At 33.8% G+C, this 22,042-nt stretch overlaps 1 protein-coding gene and 1 long non-coding RNA gene across 2 annotated transcripts; one reads left to right on the top strand and one right to left on the bottom strand.

Moving 5' to 3' along the window:
* The first annotated feature begins 15,129 nt into the window (after window positions 1-15,129).
* LOC143051892 (uncharacterized) lies at window positions 15,130-17,171 on the top strand. The gene has a single exon (XM_076224887.1). The coding sequence runs from the start codon at window positions 15,846-15,848 to the stop codon at window positions 16,605-16,607; it is 762 nt and encodes a 253-aa protein (XP_076081002.1). The 5' UTR covers window positions 15,130-15,845; the 3' UTR covers window positions 16,608-17,171.
* Window positions 17,172-19,751: 2,580 nt separating this feature from the next.
* On the bottom strand, window positions 19,752-21,680 carry LOC143051890 (uncharacterized). Its single transcript, XR_012970935.1, has 2 exons — window positions 21,569-21,680; window positions 19,752-20,191 (listed from the first exon to the last, which is right to left on the bottom strand). It is a non-coding gene; the product is annotated as an uncharacterized LOC143051890 (long non-coding RNA).
* Between the last annotated feature and the right edge of the window lie 362 nt (window positions 21,681-22,042).

Below are 22,042 nucleotides of genomic sequence, written 5' to 3'. Positions count from 1 at the left end.
TGACCTCCTTTCTTCCAGAGGAGTAAGGAGTTACCTTATGGAGTATGTAAAACCTAAGGACATTACCAAGAAATGATCGAAAAAACACTTTATCTGATCAAGAAAATGATTGTGATGCTGTAATAACATTAACGGTACCAATTTTTCTGCACCAGATGCGCATTTCGACAAATAATGTCTCTTCAGTGATACAGTGCTTCATCTAATCCATTCTGCTGTTTCCTGCCTCCATCTGAGGATTTCCATAAGTTTCTTGACAAGATATTTTCTGAACCATACAAATTTCTTCAAAATGATAACTATATTAAAATAATGCAAACAACTGTTCCGGTTATTTTTAGACTGTTGTCTCAATTGAAAGAGAACTTCCCATATCAGGATTTTAAGGATTGCCTCCCAGTGTTAGATCCCTAAGAAAAGGATATTTGTCCTTCTGAAGAGCCAATGAGGAGGATGGATTATCCTATTTTCCGTCACTGTCTAAAGTCACAAGAAGAGGACAATTTATTGCAGATAAGAAAAGGCCACAAATGAAAGATGATGTGGTTTCGAAACTTTCTAAAGGACACCCATCACTGTTACCAGGAGTTTTCACCTTGATTTGTCCACATGGTAAGCAAAATATTTTCTCAAACTGTTCTGTTTTCATCTTGAAGTTTATGTTCATTACTTCCTGTTTTAGTTCAGTTAAATCATCGAACCTTTGTCCACGAAGCAAAGATTTGATATGCGAGAATAACGCAAAATCCATGTAAAAAATGTTGCTTTGGAAGAAGACTACGTTGAGAAAAGTTAACGTCGTCGAACGTCGGAAATATTTGTTTTGGTGCTTCGGCTGAGAGTTGCTTGCGATATTTAAATTGATGACAATACGATTATTTTTAAGCCGGTACTGAACTCAAATTGTGTACACTTTATCAGTAAATCATGAATTTAGTTATATACTTCTTTTATTTATTTCGGAGTGGTAAATAATATTTAATTGAGATTGTCCTCAAATTTTACGGACAACCCTCGTATAATAACTTTCCTTCTTCCCCATGGACATCAATTTTGTACAAGTTGACATGAATACAAGACGTATTTAGATAATCTAAACAATACTATACGTAAACACTTTTATTGCAATCATTGTCTCGTCGAAAATGTGCTAGTGTTTCCTTATCCAGCAACAAAACATTAACTAAAGATATAAAGAGTTATTTCATTAAGATACTAGTGAGTCACAAGCGCAAAAAACTTTTTGCGCAACAAGGATTCTATGACAAATTACAGAATCGATTTACTAGATCGAGGACAACTGATTGTGCCACTTTCAAAGACATATCAGATACACATTTAAATCAAGTATGCAGTGAAAATGATGGACCTTTAAGACAGCCAGAAAATATTTCCTTTACCTTTAACACTGATGGTGCTCCAGTTTTTAAAAGTAGTTAAGTTTCTGTTTGGCAATTATTTATGGTAATCAATAAACTTCCATACAAACTGCGGATGATGAAAGAAAACATGATTTGAGCTGGTCTTTGGTTTGGTGACCAAAAACCATCCATGAGCACTTTCCTTTCACTTTTCTGAAGATTCATTCAAGAAGTTAAACAATGGTATTAATTGAGCAGAGCGAGGAAACTTTATAAGCAAAGCTTATTTACTATGTTGTACTGTTGACCTACCTGCAAGTGCATGTTATGTAATGGTAGCGTCACTGGTGAGTCTTTTGTAGACGAAACGGCTGTCTGGCGTATATACAAATTTTAGTCATGGTATCTATGATGGAACTTATTCATGGTGGAAATGTATGCAGAAAGGTGAGACAGCAAAAAGTGGGAAAGTACAGTCAAATGCACATGTTTTTCCATTTATACTAGACAATCCCAAATGTCCACAAAGATGCAGAGAAAATGTCATTGAAGGTTCAAGAAATGCCTTTTAGAATATATGGAAAACAAATCAAAGGTCATTGGCAGTGAATGGAATTAAATGTAAGTAGCATTGGTATATGGCCTAGAAGGGGTAAAATAATGGAGCATATGCCACAGGATTTCAAACTTCTTTACCCTAATATTCGTGTAATGATAGACTAAAGAATATTTACAGAAAGACCATCTTTCTTAGCTTTGACGTCAACCCATTTTTATCGTACCACAGTCACAACAAATAGAAAGGATTGAAATTACCAAGCATAGTTGATTTATTGAGTGATCAGAACCAGGAGATCAAATAATGGCGGACAAAGGGTTTACTTTGAATACATTACTGAAACATGTGTAACAATAGCAACATCGCACTTCCTCTGCAGTGATGGACAGTTTACACCATCAAAAGTTCAGGACAATCACAAAATCAATGAACTGTGGCAAAGATATTGACTCTGTTCAGAAATTCATTAATTAAACAAGCAAAAACTAAATCATCACATTTTAAAAGTTTGCATATTATTACATAGTTCCATATTTTAGGTACAGAAATAAGTGTAGAGTTCAACTTTAAAATCTTAAGTACATGGTAACTGAAATTTTCCTGATTTGCAACGAGGTTATAAATTTTCAGCAATCTCTCCATTGTGACCGCTACATGTATCCATACTACTTTTGGAAACACATTCGCTTTTCATATCTTTATAAAATTAAAAAGTCAAATGAGGGATGAGTCAAAGAGACAACAGCTGGAGGTCACCGGTGGGTCTTTAATGCAGCCAGAAACCTTCATAAATGAGGGATACATTTATGCATAACTGTAATCGACAATTAGGAGATGCTTGCTGCTTACTTAATTATTGTTTTTCCCTCTAAGATCAAGGTCTTAAACTTGTAGGTTTTCATTGAATCCCATTTGATGTTATTTATTACAGCAGGATCTTTAGAGATGGAAGCTATCTCCATGTATCTTTTTATAATAATGCCTGCTACCATTTTATTTGAAATTTATGATTTTTCCAAGCATGGATCATTTATTGGATTTTCCTATTTCAACTCCTATTTTGGAAGATAGTAGTGCATAGATATTACCAGACAGACATAGGTGTTGTTCTTATGGGTGAAAATAGTCAAAAAACAGATGGAATACATATTCATTAATTATAGATTTATTGTTGATTGCTTAACGTCCAGTGACAAATATTTCATGAATGTTCAGGGCGAGAACAAGTGAACAATATATACAATAGGTAGGTTTTGAAATACAAGAGGCAATTCGAAAACCTCAAAGAGTTGTTACAAGGGTTCTTAACGTGGCACTCTCTTTAGGTATTGGAATTAACAACCCCATTCTAACCGGACGTTATTTCGAATTTGATACATCCCGCCGAGCCAAACGAACGCTCCACTTCGGCAAGCGTTTTACTGACGGTCGGGAGAAGGTCAAGTTACCATATTTCGTATCCCCGGTCACTCGTGGGGATTCTGTAGTAAAGAAAATGTTTATCTGTTTTGTTGAAACAAGAACCACAGTGACCATGTAAAAAGAATAAGATATTTGGCTGCTCAGAAACTAGAGAATGACGTTTATCCACATGTTCTGCAGAAATTGATCAATGTTTATAATGCTGAAAATTTGACTCCATTAAATTCATCAAAGCAAAACATAAAGTTTCATTCCAGGAAGACAATATCATTCAACCCAATAGAAAAACTTGCTGTTTTTTTAGTTCTGGCATTGTCAACAACATACAGAACGCTAAAAAAAACAGGTGGTTATTCCAAAAGAGGCAAACTGTTGGCATTGTGATGGAGAATTAGACAGTAGGGTCCCCATAACACATATAGATAGCACATAGCAATGCAACTATTGTAACATATTCATACAAATTCTGAAGCAGCTTGGGGCTGAACAGTCCAATTCATCAAATGATGATGCTGGCGACATTGACTCTTAGTAGAAATAATGAAAACGAAAGGAATGGCAAACATACCACATCTTTTTTTTATATTAAGAGGATGCATGTAGATCTTACTTTTCAGAATACTATTGCTGTTTACAGTTTTATCTCCATCTATTATAAGATGATAACAAAACGTGCAAAATTTCCACGGCTTGACGGATTCGTCTGATTTTTTTAAAAATATTAAGTTAAAAACTACAGGTCACTATGCAATCTTCTACAATGAGCAAACCCTCATACTGCAGTCAATTTAAAGGTCCAAACTTATAATAAATGTAAAACAAATTAAATGATTAAACGAGCAGTCTGGTTTGTGTACCAAAATTGAGGATATTCAGCATATATATGAACGTTTATAATTGGTAATCAAAATAATGTTATTGAAATTATCTTTCTGAAACCAGATAAATATAATCCGCAACATTATGATATGCTCGTCTTCTTCTCTTTGTCATCTCTATTACTATACGGTAAACAGACATAAAGTCACACATTTGATAGGACAAACAAGTCTCAAATAATTTGAAGACATTTGTTTGAATATACAAGAGAACGCTTTTGATAAATGAAAATTTATGAAATTAAAATCATGCAAAGGATATCTTTCTTGGCAACATGAAGCCACTTTGACATTTTGTTTTCACTAAAATAATTTGGTCGTTATTGACAAACATTGAATTAGTTTTGTATTACAAAGTTGTTTAATATATACCGTTGTTCAAGAAAAACTCTAAAAAATATCTTTAATTTTTGTTTTCTTGTCCCGAGAAATATTCTTAAACCTGAATTGCGACTTTTAATCTGTTGTTGTTCTGTCCTACTTTATGACTGTACTGAATCGGGCTCGTCTTGGTCACTAAATTGGACTTATTACGATGAAAATCGGTTTTGAAAATAAGTTATAAATAAATTCATCATTAGATAGCAAGACCAAATTTTAGTATGAAAACTATTATTAAAGTTAGATAGAGAGTTCAGTACTGCTAACCATTTAATTTTCGAAATGATAATGAAACCATTATAACTGTTAATTAATTACATCATCGATTCGGAAATTGACTGTTGGTCGGCTGCGATTATTCGTAAAAATTATCCCGAACACGAGCCCATATCAACTTAGAAACCTCAACTTATATGCTGTTAAAGCATAGCTTAAAAAGTCCGTTGCGTGCAACAAAATTGAAGTTTAAACGACCTGGCTATACAGTCATTGCACGTTTGATCCGTTGTGTGGAAATTTCTTACTGAGCATAAAAAGTAAAATCACAAAAATACTGAACTTAAAGGAAAATCAATTCAGAAAGTCCATAATCAAATAACAAAACGTATCAAAAACGAATGGACAAGAACTGTCATATTCCTGACTTGGTACAGGCATTTTCAAATGTAGAAAATGGTGGATTAAACTGGTTCTATAGCGCTAACCCTCTCACATTAATGACAGTTTCATCAAATTCCGTTATATTTACATAGATGCGTTAAATAAACAGACACAATCAATAAAATAGTCAAAATATGGGTACATCAGTCATCATCGTATAACAATTTTAAAAGGAACAAATTAACGGAACACAAAAAACATCTTCTATCTACGAACACATTCATTGATTTGAGTGTCTGATGTCAGAAAATGTTATACGTCACATAAATTTGTCGTTCAATGTGCATACAAACGATTTTAAAATTTTACATAGGCAATGTTTAATAGCATACAGGGTTAAAAAATCAAAAGTATGTAAGAATAAATTTCAGAAATAGACCGAGATTTAAACTGGTCCAAAAGTCATATAAAGAAGTTAAAAGAATCCACAAATAGTTAATTCCACTACGCGATTGAATGATTTTGACGTGTGTGGTACTTGCATGTAAGTAATAAATCTTAGCTGACTAAGCCTCGTTGTGGAAATATCGTTCGGAGGTAATTTTGTCGTTGGTAGTAAGCGAAGATTTATAACTGTCCAATATGAACCTGTTTGTTACCTGTTATGAGGCAGAGTTGACCCGACATTGGTGTCTGAATTCTCAGAAAAAATGCAAAAGCTGTATTGTGCAGTAACTATCTATAAATGTTCAACCAATTAAAGCAGGAGTAATATTTTAATATGAAATGATCCTCATCAATTGTCCTTTGAACTTGTTTAGTATCATGTCTAGATCATGTGAAACACAAGTTCTATCTTTCATACAAGAACTAGCTTCAAATTCAGACAATAACACCCAAACAGACCTTGTAATTATGGACTTTGCCAAAGCATTGGACAAAGTCCCACATCAAAGACTCTTATATAAACTACATTTCTACGGTATTCAAAATGAAACAATTAACTGGATCTCTGCCTTCTTATCAAACCGCACACAAACAGTTGTCCTGGATGGTGAGTCATCAGACATTGCTCCAGTTACTTCTGGTGTCCCACAGGGAACAGTTCTGGGTCCAGTTCTATTCCTGGTATACATTAACGACCTACCAGAATATTTGAAATCCAGTAAACTCAGACTGTTCGCAGACGACAGCATCATATTCAAAAGCATCAAATCTCAAAACGATTGTGATAGCCTTCAGGAAGATCTTGATGCTGCTGCAAAGTGGGAAGAAGACTGGCTGATGGCTTTCAATCCAGACAAATGTACAGTTCTCACTGCCTCAAACAAGAAAAATACCATCAAACACGACTACATCCTTCACGGCCACACTCTAGAATCTGTCTCCTCCGCAAAATATTTTGGAGTAACACTGCAATCAGACTTAAAATGGACACAGCATACAAATAACATCATTGGTAATGCTAATAAAAGCCTAGGCTTTATAAAAAGAAATCTGAAAACATCCATTACAAACATTAAGTATCGGGCATATCTAGCACTTGTCCGACCTAAACTAGAATATGCTTGTTCGGTTCCAACCCTCATACTGCTGAACAATGCAATAAACTTGAGATAGATCCAAGGTCGGGCTGCTAGATATACCTGTAATCGTTATCACAACACCAGTAGCGTTACAGACATGCTCAATACTTTAAATTGGCCTACCTTACAACAACGCAGACTTAAAACAAGACTTATAATGTTTTATAAAATTCACCATATTGTCGCTGTACCATCAACATTACTCATACCAACAGACAATAGAACCCGACAATTTCATCCACAAACTTACAGACATATACTTACATTTAAAGATTGTTACAAATATTCATTTTTCCAGTATACTATTACACAATGGAATGTACTACCTTCTAAATATTTTTAGAGAACAGTTGACACCTACTGTTCTCTACAATATAGAAAAGTAAACCTAGTAGTTATGTAAATAGTTTTAACCACATGTCATGTTAGTATTTGTTTGAAGCAATAGTCCAACTTGTCAGGAAACACTTGAAACGTTCAAGAAAATTTGTTCAGATTGGGGGGTTCCATTATCTGAAGACAAAACCGTTCAACCCACAGAAATTTTGACCTTTTTAGGTATTGAATTTGATACCTTAAAATGGAAATGAGGCTCCCTGGGGAAAAACTGACTAACTTAAAACAAACTTTGCAGCTGTTTCTACATTCAAAAAAGGTAACCTTGCGCCAGTTACAGTCCCTGATAGGTTTGTTAAACTTTGCATGCCAAGTTATCGCCCCTGGAAGGGCTTTTTGCCGAAGATTGATTGATGCTACTTGTAACATAAGAAAACCACACCACAGGATACGGGTATCATGTAATATGCGCGAGGACATTAAAGTTTGGACCTCTTTTTTAGAGCAATATAATGGAGTCGCGGTCATGATTGGATTTTTTTATTTCTTTGGAAACGACCATTAATTAGCCATCATTTTAAAATCTCTATCTAGTGCTTTCTTTCTTGTAGTTCATAGTGGAAAGAACAGACAACATTGGTGCGGCCAGACTACTTCTTGAAATTGCAAGACAGGAAATTGTCAATTCCAAACAGTTCTGCAAGCGGAAGCACCGTTGACGTTTCAACCATCTTCCGACATAAACCATGTATGAAGCGAAGGCACATACTACTGACGGTTTCCACATACAGTATTTCAAATATAACCTTAGCAACATGCTATACATACCACTATGTTTAGAAATATCCATTGCAAACATCATCATGACCAAGACATCAGTGCAATGATTTCCTTAAACAAAAGAATTTGGATGATTCGTGTGCATTATTGTGTTGAAATGAATGCTTTAATTTCACATCTCTATTTCATTAGTAGATACAAAAGATGGACGAAAGATACTAGAGGGACAGTCAAACTCATAAATCGAAATAAAACTGACAACGCCATGGCTAAAAATGAAAAGGACACACAATAGTACACATGACACAACATAGAAAACTAAAGAATACACAACACGAAACCAGGGGTGCTCAGGTGCTCCACATGTGGCAAAGTTTCTTCAGATGTTGATTATGTTCAAAATATTAGTAAACGTTGAGGAAACCTTAAAATAAAATATGCATTTCTGTTACTGGTAATTTCCTCCTCTCCCAGGAGCACTCCCAAAGGGATAGTCCAAGAAAAGATATTTGCAACTTGCGTTAAACTGTACAGTCATCCCACCACCCTTGGTTATTGTGTATACTAAAAGCATTGTTCATTTGGCATACTTTGTCTATTTACACACTGTCTATAATACATTTTGTATTACTTCTTATGTTTCATCTTTTAGAAGATAAGTTCTCCTCACATGTAGTCCATAACAGAATGTCCTTGTTATTTGTTCAATATCAGTATATTTGTCCTTTTTAAGTGAATAGATATTCTCACACATTCGCAGGTAGAGTCAAGAATACGTTTCATTAGAAGTCCTTCTTTTTCAAGATCTGTGTACGTTCTTTTATTGATGTTTTCTACATAACACTTTAGAGTTGTCAATACAATATACACGAAAATGACGAAAGTTTATATACAATTTTGTTTGAGTAAATTCACATTGCGATAAGACGTGTCACGGTACTTGTCTATCCCAAATTCATGTATTTGGTTTTGATGTTATATATTTATGTTATATTTGTTATTATCGTGGGTTTTTGTCTATGTGTGTTACATTTTAGTGTTATGTCGTTGTTCTCCTCTTATATTTAATGCGTTTCCCTCGGTTTTAGTTTGTTACCCCGATTTTGTTATTTGTCCATGGATTTATGAGTTTTGAACAACGGTTTACTACTGTTGCCTTTATTTGTCATACCACACACAACAGGTTATTTCTTGAATTTAATTTGCATCATTCAAAAGTAATCAACATGTAATTAATCATCTTTACTTTAAATATAAAAGCAGCTACAACCATCAATTTCATAAAAATGGTAACAACAGAATATTATTGCAAACACTCTGTCACAGTAAAATTATTTCTAGTCCTATTTTTCTGCATTTATTTTGATTGTTCAACAGAGGAATAATGCTTGTTAGATTTCCATGTTTCCCTTGTTTTCAAAGACGAGTGTTGCAGTGCAAAGCAGCAGAATTTAAAAATAATATCTCAAATATTAACACTTACGCAAAGACAGAATGAGGTTTTTTCCTATGTCAACTCTTTGAGTTTGACATTCACTAGACTGTTGGTGTCTTCCTGCAGCAAGTGTCTTTCAAAAAACTAAAAACGAGCACAAAGAAGTTTATAAAACAAATATTCATTAGGCATCAGTAAAAATGCTTTAAACTGAAGGATGCATATTAATTACAGAAACCAATGAATGTATCATTATCGTTTTGTCATAGATTTAATAATACAAGAAATCAAGAAATAAAAATCAATAAATTTATGTTTGCATATGATGTGAAGTTTAAATACCTTCAACCTATATATATATATATATCATATCTTATTGGATGGACTATAAGGAACTTGTCATTTGTGTGTAGATAAAATTTATTATTTTTACCATAGTTATATTTGGAAATTCCGATAAACAAGTAAAAAGACATTATTAACTGAAAGTTCCGACCCAACTGTGAAAACAAATGCTAAAATTTGCAACAACTTGAACAAAGGCCATGTAATATTCCACAACAGTTTTAGGATTTCCGTTATATTTGTAATAGCTGCATTTAGAAATGGGGACAATGACAACAGCAGTTTTTTAAATTTTACTTCACCATCTTACATTCAATAATGCAGGAGCTACATCTATTTCTTTGTTATGTAAAATATTCTATAAACAGGTTTATTATAATGAATCGATGTAAGTTAAATCTCACTTGAAGCATTTCTCAATGCTTTTTGTTTTCTTGGTAGCGTCTTTCCTTCTTCCAGGGGATCCATAATGACTATGATTTTACTTCTGATATCAAAGATCTGTAATATTCATACAAAGAATGTTATATATGATAAACATATTTTATGCTGATAATATATAGTGCAAATTACATGCATATATATGTATATGTAACTAAGGCCGTGTTCACACCAAACGCCGTGTACAGTAAACAAGTTTACATTTGATTTAATGTAGTGTACACTAGTTTCACATTAAATTTATTTATGTTACTAGATTAAGACCAAGTAAGGTGTTCCACAGATTCTGTTCAGCCTATGTCAATTTGTAGTTTTTATTACTTTAACTTCACTAAAATCAAAGTTTAGAACTATTAATCGCAAATGAAAAGTAGGATAAGCATCAAAATTATGATTGTTGAATTTGAAGATTATAATTAAAAAAAAACATGACAACATAAAATACTGACAACTGATAACTGACAAAATACTTCAACCCTACAGTACATGTACTATAACAAATAATTTGTAAATCAATCAGTCAGTGGGTAGATTTTATATGTATTAATTCCCCAAATGTATGACCATTTTACATATAAAATATTGAGGACTCAAATTTATATGTGTGACCTGCAACCCGCAACCTGCAAAAAAGCACTTCCCGGAAATTTCTCTTTGATTTTTTTTCCTTTTTCTCATTGCTATTTTGTAAAAATGTCTTTCCCCACCAATCTGTTGACCTTTTTTTAATACGGTCGCTTTCTACGGTTTCAGAGCTAGCATAGTAAAGTTATTTTCTCACTTAAAGAGCATACAAGGACCGCCCCATGTTCAAGATTTACGTTAAAGATAAATATTATCTTTTTATTGTCAAATTAAATATTAAATGTACATAACGGTGGCATTATAGAAGTCGCTTTTTATCGATATATTATTGTGTATTCATAATTGGATTAGACATTCATTGTGTATTATAACATTGTGTCGTGGAGGTGTGCCTACATCGGCAGAATTTATATCGATACAGATACAGTTGGTGTATAGTTTTAATTATATAAATCTCCCCCCCCCCCACCACCACCTTGTACTAAAAACATAGTATGAAACAAAAAAGGAATATGAAACACTAAACAATGCATATATGCTGTTATATTAGATCTGGAAAACCTTTTATAAACTCTCCTAACTATAAAATTATATATCAACACTTTGGCCCTCAAAAGTATCTGGTCAACTGTGCTATAAGAACAAGAGCATTCATAATAAATGAAGACAAGGTATACTAGTTTTGTCTATCATTTTCATTACAATTAAGGGAGTCAAAATACTTTTGCACGGTCTATCTTCTTATTGGTATGTTTTCCCTGTTTACACTTATAGTCTCTCTTATTCAGTGGAGAGCCTGGGCACCACCGGCATGGATTCGTATGTTATCATATATCTATCTTCATACATTGTTAGATTATTTTTAGCTCTTAATTTATGTCTTAAATGTCCAAAGTTTCGTTCCAGAGGATCCTTGTTAAAATTACGAGTAAATATAAAGTCCGCACAAGCCACAAACGTTAATTTACCACATTCACACTGATGTTCATTCAATCTCGGGTATGCTCACTCGGTACCATAGCTATCTTTCGCGTAATGTTTGCTGCACTGTCTTTTTTCAGCTCTAAAAATTTATCATTATCACTGAACTAGTACATATATTTGTTTAGGGGCCAGCTGAAGGACGTCTCCTTGCTGACAATGCTCCTTTTATGTATTACCTTTTGCTTTGTAAAGACATACAGATGTGGCTTGTCTTTTTCGTAATGCTGAAGTTGGTCAAAGTGCAAAACCTCTCACTTGAAGTTTCCTAGGTATATGTCCATGTTATTCAATTTCCTTTTGTAGTTCTTCCCTTTCGGGAAGAATGTTTCATTTCTGCCAATACTTGCACTGGATTGTATTTCAACTATTCATGTGTACAGGCCTGGAACAAGTACTTTCGTGTTTTGTTGTGCTTTTTTGCAGCACATACTTCTTTATGGAGAACATATAGTGCTGCACGCCAACACTTATTGTTTTGAATATTGTTTTTGATCCTGAAGCTTTCTTCTGACTCTAAGAAATCAATAACTAGAGGCTCTAAAGAGCCTGTGTCGCTTATCTTGGTCTGTGTGCATATTAAACAAACCAAACCATAATTATGGATTCATGACAAAATTGTGTTTTGGTGATGGTGATGTGTTTGTAGATCTTACTTTACTGAACATTCTTGATACTTACTAGTATACTGCATATCATACAGTGACTAGAAAGGTTGTGAAGTTCCAACATTCTTGTAACATGAACTGTTTTATTTCGCCACATCAAACTGTGGCATAATGTGTGAAGAATTAGATCCATTTTGTTTAATGATTTAGGCAATCATATCACATCTTCTTATTCTTTTAATTACAAGCAACCATAAATATAAAAATTTGCTATTCTTTACATTTGGTGGTTCATAATACTCACCCAAGGTCTTGCCTTGTCTTTTGAAAAGAAACTGACACACTCATAACGCTGTACCATCCTTCTACCAAGATTGTCATAATACTCTTTCGTATATGAGAATCCAAATCTAAGAGGATATCCACCATGCAATTTTTTCATACTTTCATACACGAGGCATCGGCTTTAACGTTCCCATTCTGACCGGACGTGACTGCGAACTTGGTACATACCGCACAGCCAAACGAACGCCCCACTTCGGCAAGTGTTTTTCTGCCGGTCGGAAGAAGACCAAATGACTATTTCTATTCCCCAGTCACCCTTGGGGGCACAACTAAATGCCACAATAAAAAATATACATATTTTCATTGTCTTTTGTCTCATGTTTCTTGTCTCGTTCAAGAAAGGGAGACATGTACACCTTACCATTCTTCCAAACAACAAATATAGTTGACCTATGGGTTATAGTTTTAAAAAAAATAATACATTATTGTTTTACGTAGGTGTGTGCTGAAAAGTTCATTTCATCCTCCGGCTAAGATTTTTCGGTTCAAACTATCCAAAACAAGGTTGGCAGACTTTTCGTCAATTAACTGAAAGTCCATGAACTTCTTTGAATCCTGGGTCCTAATTCGGAGTTTAGTATGACGTCCATTATCACTGTACTATTATGCATATTTTTAGGGGCCAGCTGAAGGACACCTACGGGTGCGGGAATTCTCGTTACATTGAAGACCCATTGGTTGCCTTCGGCTGTTGTCTGCTCTATAGTCGGGTGGTTCTCGCTTTGACATATTCACCTTTTCCTTTCTCAATTTTACTTTCATTTTACATGAAAACTGTCTAAAATTTAACTAAAATGCTAGAATTTTGAAGAATTCAGCAATTTAGCATGACTTTAAGGTGCCAGTACCCGATGACATCATGTATGTTCATTGTATAGTCAAAAATAGCCCATACAAGTATTTATGTAGCAGAAGCACTCTACTGTCCAATAAATAACTAAAAGTTTACATTTTAAACACAAGGTTTATGACCACAAAAAGAAGGTTGGGATTGATTCTGGGAGTTTTGGTCCCAACAGTTTCAGAATTTGTAAAAGGGACCAAAATTAAAATATTGAAAACAACACGTTATTAATTTCTTGCGTCCGAAGCGCTTTTCTGGATTTACCTTCATCAGGAACGCTCAAAGCCAAACATTTGAAATCCGAAGATGTATAAGTACCGAAACCGTTGAAGAGCTGTATGTCAAAAATACCTAAAATAAATAGCCAACTTTGCCTGAGGGAGTTGAAACCTTAGTTTCTTAATAATTCATAAATTTATAAACGGATAATTTTTTGTAAAGTTTGTTAAATCATGTCAATACCGAAATACTGACTACTGAGCTGATGATACCCTCGGGGACTGATAGTCCACCAGCAGAGGTATCGACCCAGTGATGTAAAATATTGAAAACAACACGTTATTAATTTCTTGCGTCCGAAGCGCTTTTCTGGATTTACCTTCATCAGGAACGCTCAAAGCCAAACATTTGAAATCCGAAGATGTATAAGTACCGAAACCGTTGAAGAGCTGTATGTCAAAAATACCTAAAATAAATAGCCAAATTCATCTAAAGCCAACTTTGCCTGAGGGAGTTGAAACCTTAGTTTCTTAATAATTCATAAATTTATAAACGGACAATTTTTTGTAAAGTTTGTTAAATCATGTCAATACCGACATGATTTAAACTTTGTTTGATTTCATCAATAAATTAATTATTAGGGTCCTTTGATATATGTCAAATTTAACGGGTTTAAACAGTGCATTTAATTTAGATTCTTAATTTTTTGGTCCTGTTGTCAAATTGGTCTTCATCAAGGTCCAACATGTCCAAAATTTTAATTGGTTTGATTTTAACAAAAAAAGAATTCTTGTGATTCTTTGATATGCTGGACATTTACTTGGATTTTTTATTATGAGTAAAGTTTTCAAATTGGTCTAAATCAGGGTGATTGGTCCACATTAAAGTTTGTTTGATTTCAACAAAAACTGAATACATGAGGTTCTTTGATATGCTGAATCTAAACATGAATTGGCCCACATTGAGGTCTACAGGGTCGAAAATTGAACTTTATTTGATTTCACCAAACATTGAATTCTTAGGGTTCTTTGATATGCTGAATCTAACCAAGTATTTAAATTTTGGATAATAGACCATAGAAGGTACATGTTTATATCAAATTAAAAATTTTGAAATCCTTAGACCACATTCATTCTGTATCAGAAACAGGGCTTGACCTCTGCAATCGTATTCAGCTGTGGTCTGCAGAGCATTTTATTATAGAGATTAGACCATTGGTTTTACACAAGTAATTTTTTAAGCCCTTTATAACTTGCTGTTAGGTGCGAGTGTAGGCTCCGTGTTGAAGACTACCTTGATTTATCATGGCCTTGGTTTACTTATATAAATTGTGACTTGGATTGAGAGTTGTCTCATACCACATCTTCCTACCCGTATATCTATGACTTATTTATAAATATCCATCCTTTTTTTTTTGCAGTATGGGGAAGAAGTATTGCTGTGTCCCACTGTGTCACAATACATCAGACACTGTCACAGAAAATGGCTCAAAGGTGATTCTCCGCAGATTTCCAATGTCAGAAAAGAAATCTCACATAAAGAGGCAATGGATAACCAGAGTTAATAATGTTAGGAAAAGTTTCGTGGTGAATGATAGTTCTCGAATTTGCAGTGAACATTTTGAGGGTCCATTCACAGACCAATCACTACCAACAAGGTTTCCATCAAAGCCTCAAAAGAAAGTTAAGACAAGAAGACCTCTTTTAAAATATGAATTAAATGTTGACAACAATAATAACATTCCTCCATGTGATACACAAATGAGCCATATTAATGATACCAGCATTTTAGAAGGTTTGAATGAGAATGTACATGCTATGCATAACTTTGAAAAACTGGCGATTGCTACACAAACTATGGACACAGGTATGAATGCAACACCTGAGTATGTTGATGTGGAAACACAAGTGGGCCACACAAAAGAGGTGAAGGATATAGGAATACAGTGTGACTTACCTAGGATGATATTCGAGGATATTAAAGATGATGACAGCAAAGTCAAGTTTTATACTGGCTTCCCAACTTTTAAAGTGTTTTGGCTGTTCTTCTTGACACTAACTAAACATGGTGCAGAGAAACTAAACTATTGGGAAGGAGAAAAAAGATCAATGGGGGATAAACTGTACCACCAGGAAAGTTATGACAAGCCAGGAAAAAAAAAGGTTTTTACGACCAATAGATGAATTTCTCTTAACATGTATGAAATTGAGACTTGGATTGAATCAAGAACATTTAGCGGACATATTCAGAATTTCAAAAACAACAGTTTCAAGAACATTCAATACTTGGGTTAACTTTATATATGACCATAGCAAAGGTTTAATTGCTTGGCCTACAAGAGAACAAATACTTGCGAATCTACCTCAGCATTTTAATGATCATGTTAATACAAGAATTGTACTTGATTGCACAGAATTTTTTACTGAAAGACCTTCTTCTCTTGTGTCACAGTGGCTGACATGGTCTGAATATAAGCATCACAATACATTTAAAATCTTCATAGGAGTAACACCTAATGGAATGGTAACATTTGTGTCAAGATTATGGGGAGGAAATGTTTCTGACAGACATATAGTTGAACATGATGGGTTGATACCTAAATTGTCTCCTGGAGATGTCATAATGGCAGATAAGGGGTTTACTATTGAAGACTTACTCTCCCCAGACATTGGTTTAAATGTTCCACCTCGTGTATCAACAAAACATCAGATGTCATCCTCAGAATTTTTCAAAACAGCTAACATTGCCTCAGCTAGAATTGTTGTCGAGATGAAAATGGAGCAAGTGAAAAATTTTCAGATTTTGAATTCTATTTTACCACTTTCAGTAGCACATCTGGCTGAACAAATAGCTATAATTTGTATATCTTGGACAAACTTATTGCCTCCTCTTTTGCAATAACTTAAACATTAAGGGCATATCCAACAGTATATTTCTGACAGTGATAATTTCTTTATTTTTACATAAGTTATGTTAATATTGTTTACAGCACATACTGTTATCATAGAACAAATTTTTGCTTAAAAAATAGTGTACAAAATAATGTAGGTCAAAACTAAACCAAAGAAATGTGTGTCAAACATGCAATGTCATATATATTGTCAAAAATAAACAAGTGACATGTCCCACAAAACCTCATTGTGACATTTGAATATGTAACAAAATTTTCAGGAAAATATATATATTTATTTTCAATGTGACTCTTATTACCTGTCTTCACTTGCATGACTTGAAACTATTGGATATGCTCTTAAATTATACAAACAGTTGTTGTCATGACATGCAATTTTGTTTTCATTTTTCATGCCATACAATTCAAGTATATACATGTACATGATGTACATGAAATATTAAAGATAACAAAATTTTATTGTATTAATTTCTTATCTCAATTATCATATGATTACATGTATATGGTTCACTTAACTTTAAAATATGACTGTGTAAAACAGTACATTCACTGGATAAAAATTTTGGCCAAGGTTTTCTATAATCATGATAATGAAGATGAAGTCACATCAAACTTGAGACTCGGTGAAATTTTATTTAAGACTTGGTCTTTCTAAATTGTATGTTGAATTAAAGTTTCGACCCAGATTTCATGGTTCACTGAACATAGTAAATAATACATACTTTATGTATGTGTCTGTCCCAAGTCGAGAGCCTGTAAATCTAACAGTGGTTATCATTTGTTTATTTGTTACATATTTGTTTTTCATTCATTTTTTTTTAATATAAATAAGGCATTTTGTTTTCTCCATTGAATTGTTTTACATTGTCATTTCGGGTCTTTAGCTGACTGTGCGGTATGGGCTTTGCTCATTGTTGAAGGCTGTACGATTACCTATAATTGTTAATTTCCGAGTTTTTTTGGTCTCTTGTGGAAAGTTGTCATTGGCAATCATACTACATCTTCTATTTATATTTAGTTCAAATAGGGCATCTGTGTATTGGTGGACACATTTTCTTGTTGAATAAGACATATAAACCTCCATTCAAGACCAATGATGTTGATAGGGTACTGATAAATCAGTAAGGCATGCAAAATATTTTAAAGTGTGTGCACTTTCCTCTTTTATATGTATGAATTGTCTAGTTTTCAAGCATCTGATTCACTGAGCTTCTAAAAGAGAATTCATTCATTTAAAATCTTTAACAATGAGCAAAATCCATACAATAATTAAAGAACTTTCATAACATATCTTTCATACATGTAGGTACCATAGATGATTCCTTGAAAACAAAATTAGAACAGTCACAACATCCTGAATTGACCATGAAGAAAATGTCTTAATATGAATTTGAGCCTCTAGTGTTTACCAGTCATCCAGTCTGGTCTGTAATTTTAAAGTCTGATATTCATTTGATATTTTTTTGGTTTTTTGGTACTTTCATACTTTCAAAGGAGCAGATTTAGAAAAAAAGAAGTTTAACACAAACAGACTACAGATGGATGCCAAGTGATTGCAAAAACTATAATAATAACACATCCTTTTTGGACATATGAGCCTAAAAGGAATATTTGGTACTAACACACAGAATTGATAGTAAATAAATGGTCAATTAAAATGTTGAAATGGGGAATGTGTCAGAGACAACAACCCGACCATAGAAAAAAACAACAGCAGAAGGTCACCAACGTAGCGAGAAATTCCCGTTACCATTTTTTAATCGTCAATACAGAACACTTTAAATCAGTTTATGATTCTTTAATAATTTTTCATTTAGGAAAAAGTGTTTTTCCTCGTTTCACTCTGCATGAAAAGAATTCAGGTATAATTGAATTCAAATAAAAAGAATTAAGTTTGAAAAGCATATCATTCCATAAAGCTTCATCAAATGATATTCTTTCAACGGAAATTCCCTTTGTTGTCCATACAACAAAGTCTACCCATGGTACTTCATACAATGCCATTTGTCCTTGAACTTGGAACATATATTTATGATTTCCTTTTAATTTCAACTTCCCATTCTCTAATTCACAGCAGAATTTTACATCAACTGCACATTGCTGAGGCTGTCTCTTTCTCCAAGGTGTTTCATCCTTGTCTGAACCATAAGGACACTTAATTTCAACTATGCCACAACCACAAACTTGACAAGATACAAAAGAATCAATACTGGCTCCAAGATATGGATAATTAGGATTCACAAGTAGACCTTTATTTTCCACTGTAACATTTTGACAAGTTTTCAGGTGATTAATTTGATATTCGTTAACTGCTACCCTCTCTTTTAAACGACCCCATTCCAAACTCTTAACTTTCAAATTTTGCTGTGACACATCATAATTTAGAATACGGCGAATTAAACAGTCTGGTTTGTCAGTTATTCTTTTGCAAACATCTCCAAATACAGAGGCAGTTAATAATTTTGATCTGGCTTTCATCCAGTTAATATTGATGTGTTGACCTCTTGTTGACAATTCTAACTGTTTTGATGTATCCATGGTGATAACCATATCATTTAAAAATGTTGAGAAAACATTTTTACAAGTTTCAGACTTTAAGTCAACTGTATCACGGTACACAAATTGAGGATTGCATGTATCTAAAAATTTATCAATTGAGCATTCTGTCCTTAAGGTTTTATATAAAACACATGTGGGATAAATATCCTTAAGTCCATCTAATATTTCACTTAAGAACTCGGTTTCATCATTGTCACAAGAACTTGGTTTGTATGCTCCTGGATATGGTTTTTACTTTATCAGTTTTATCTTTATCGGTTTTTGCAAATGTTATATCTTTGACTCTTTTTGGACTTGGTTTTCTTGCTATAGGTCTGGGACGATCCCACTGACAAGCATCACTGGTACATGATTTTTTTGTTTTCTCTAATGTATATAAAAGAGCACCAACATGTGCACAAAAACCAGCATCACCTGCCTTGCAATTGCAATGTCCAGATAAAATATACCCTGTCTTTTTTGAAAGACACACTAGACACACATGTAATGAGTAAAAGGTAGACATTTGGCCGGAATTTCCAACCTGAACCTTTAGTCTCATTGATGGCAGGCAATTGGCCTTAAAATAACAATGATCACTGTCGACATCTATTTTATTATAAAATATATCATAAATGAAATTTTCATTGCAAAATCTTTTTGCTTTAATCATGTGTTTATCAAAACTTATTCTAGTCCCAGTTGTAGGATTCTTTTGATAGTGAAAGTAGTTATCTACATCCTTTACTTGTAGAGGTGGAATATCACATGTGTCTATTTTTTTCCAATCATCTTTGAGTAATTCAAAATCCTGAATATTACATGTGACTGCATCTATCCCATCATCTTCACCAGATTCTTGACCAGATGTCAATGCTCTATATACCCTGTTTACAAGAGTCTCCTTGGTTCCACTAATTTTCAAATTTTTTGCTCGAAGCCATTCTCTCAGATCAGTTACCTTCCAATTTTTAAGTTCTTGCACAGACAGGAAGCACTCTGCATCTTCTGAATCTGTATCACTTGCATTTGACATCTGAAAGGGATGAAGCAAATAGTAACCAGGAACATATCATGTAGAGTGGGTCTCATTGAGATTTCAATATAACCCGGTATCAAATAAATGTTATTAAGCAAGAAAATGGGATATGAAGTTCAGATAGTAAACAAAGCATTATCAGTGGAATAAAACATTTATTTCCCTTGGCCTCGGGAGATATGAAGATGTGTTCAACCTTAAAAAATAATATTTCCCTCCGGCAGAGCCCTCATGAAATATTAAATTATATTCTTGGGTCAACATATCTTCACATCTGCCTCAGGCACAGGTAATAAATGTACAGTATCACCCTTATTGAAAGTCAAAAAAGTGTAATGTTATAGGTTCAAGATTTCTGTTTTAAAAATAACTGTAGTCTCTATATACATGTAAATACAATATGAGTTATTAGGTATGGGAACTTTTATGTAAAGGGGGCCTGCTCAATTCATGCTTCAGTGATTCCCTTTATAGTCAACCATTTTTTTTCACACAAAAAGGGTGGGGGGGGGCTTGGATCTGCCTATGTTTAATATTTGACATCTTTGGTTGAAGCAAACAAATCTTGTTTGTTTTTATAGAAGTGTAGCTAGTGGGATGATCATTTCCTAATCACAATGCATGGCTAACAATAGTTGAAAACTGAGCATATGCCAGTGGCAGATCAAGAAATTTTCATAGGGGTGGGGGTGTTTCAACAGCCAAGAGGAAAATGAATTAAAATTTTATACAGATTAGACCTTTGCTTTTCCCTCTTGAACAGTTTCACACTTATAAATTTTGGGGCCCTTTAATCCTTTAATTTATAGCTTGCTGTTAGGTCTGAGTGATAGCTCCATGTTGAAGGCCATATATATCTTGACTGACTTATAACAGTATACTGGTTTGCTTTTATAAAGTGTTACTTGGATCCGAGACATAAATTATAATACAATACTATAATATGTCTCTGCTTGGATGGATAGTTGTCTCATTGGCACTTATACCACATTTTCCTACATTTATACAAATTATGTATCCTCGAATTCTACAGTACATGTACGTCTACATCACATATTTGTACTATTGCCGAATCAAAATAATGTTTTCTTATCTTATCATGCTTATCACATATACTTTTCCACTCCAATATCTTGTTTGCTTTGATTTGTATGTCTTTAACAGTTGTGACTATAAATCACACTCGGTTAGATTCTATTTCATTGGCATTGTTACCAAGAACAACAACAAGAAACGAACGGCAAACCGCAAGATTTGTGCATATTTTTGACGTCTTTTTTACCAAAATCTGTTTAACTAGTCACCTTTTCATTTAACATTTTCTAGAGTAACAACGAGTAATGGTACACCAAGAAATATATTTTTCATACTTACTATCTTAAGAAATCTATCAGGACACTAGAAGTTCTCCATTTGACATTTATCGCTTTATTGTGCATTGTCATTGTTTACCTCAAACTCCCCGGAAGTTGAATTCGGATGAAAATTAATGGCCGTAACAAGGTCGGAAAAACACCCGGAAAAACTATTGCGGAACCGGACTATTGTCCATGTGCAAGCATCCACTTATGTGCCCAAGCAGACAAACATTCTGGGTACCTACAAGAAAAGGAATCAAAACAGAGAAAGATTGTGTAGCTAAAGCAAAAGAAAACTTGACGAAGAGTCATAAATGGGTGTAAAAATTACAGATTTCATGTCATCCATGAGAAACTAGAGTTAGACGAACAGACCCTAAACATATTAGCTTATGAAAAACCTTCACTGTCTTAAACTAGGATACATTGGAGTTGTATCAGAAGATCGTGATTATTTGAAATTTAAAGACAAACTGGAAGATGTGGCAAA

This window comes from Mytilus galloprovincialis, chromosome 11, assembly GCF_965363235.1.
Source record: "Mytilus galloprovincialis chromosome 11, xbMytGall1.hap1.1, whole genome shotgun sequence".
NCBI classification, from domain to species: domain Eukaryota; kingdom Metazoa; phylum Mollusca; class Bivalvia; order Mytilida; family Mytilidae; genus Mytilus; species Mytilus galloprovincialis.
This window is presented reverse-complemented; position numbering and strand designations above follow the sequence as displayed.

What these genes read in the sequence shown, in the direction of transcription:
- LOC143051892 (XM_076224887.1), top strand. Translation starts at nt 15,846, where the DNA reads ATGACAAGCCAGGAAAAAAAAAGGTTTTTACGACCAATAGATGAATTT.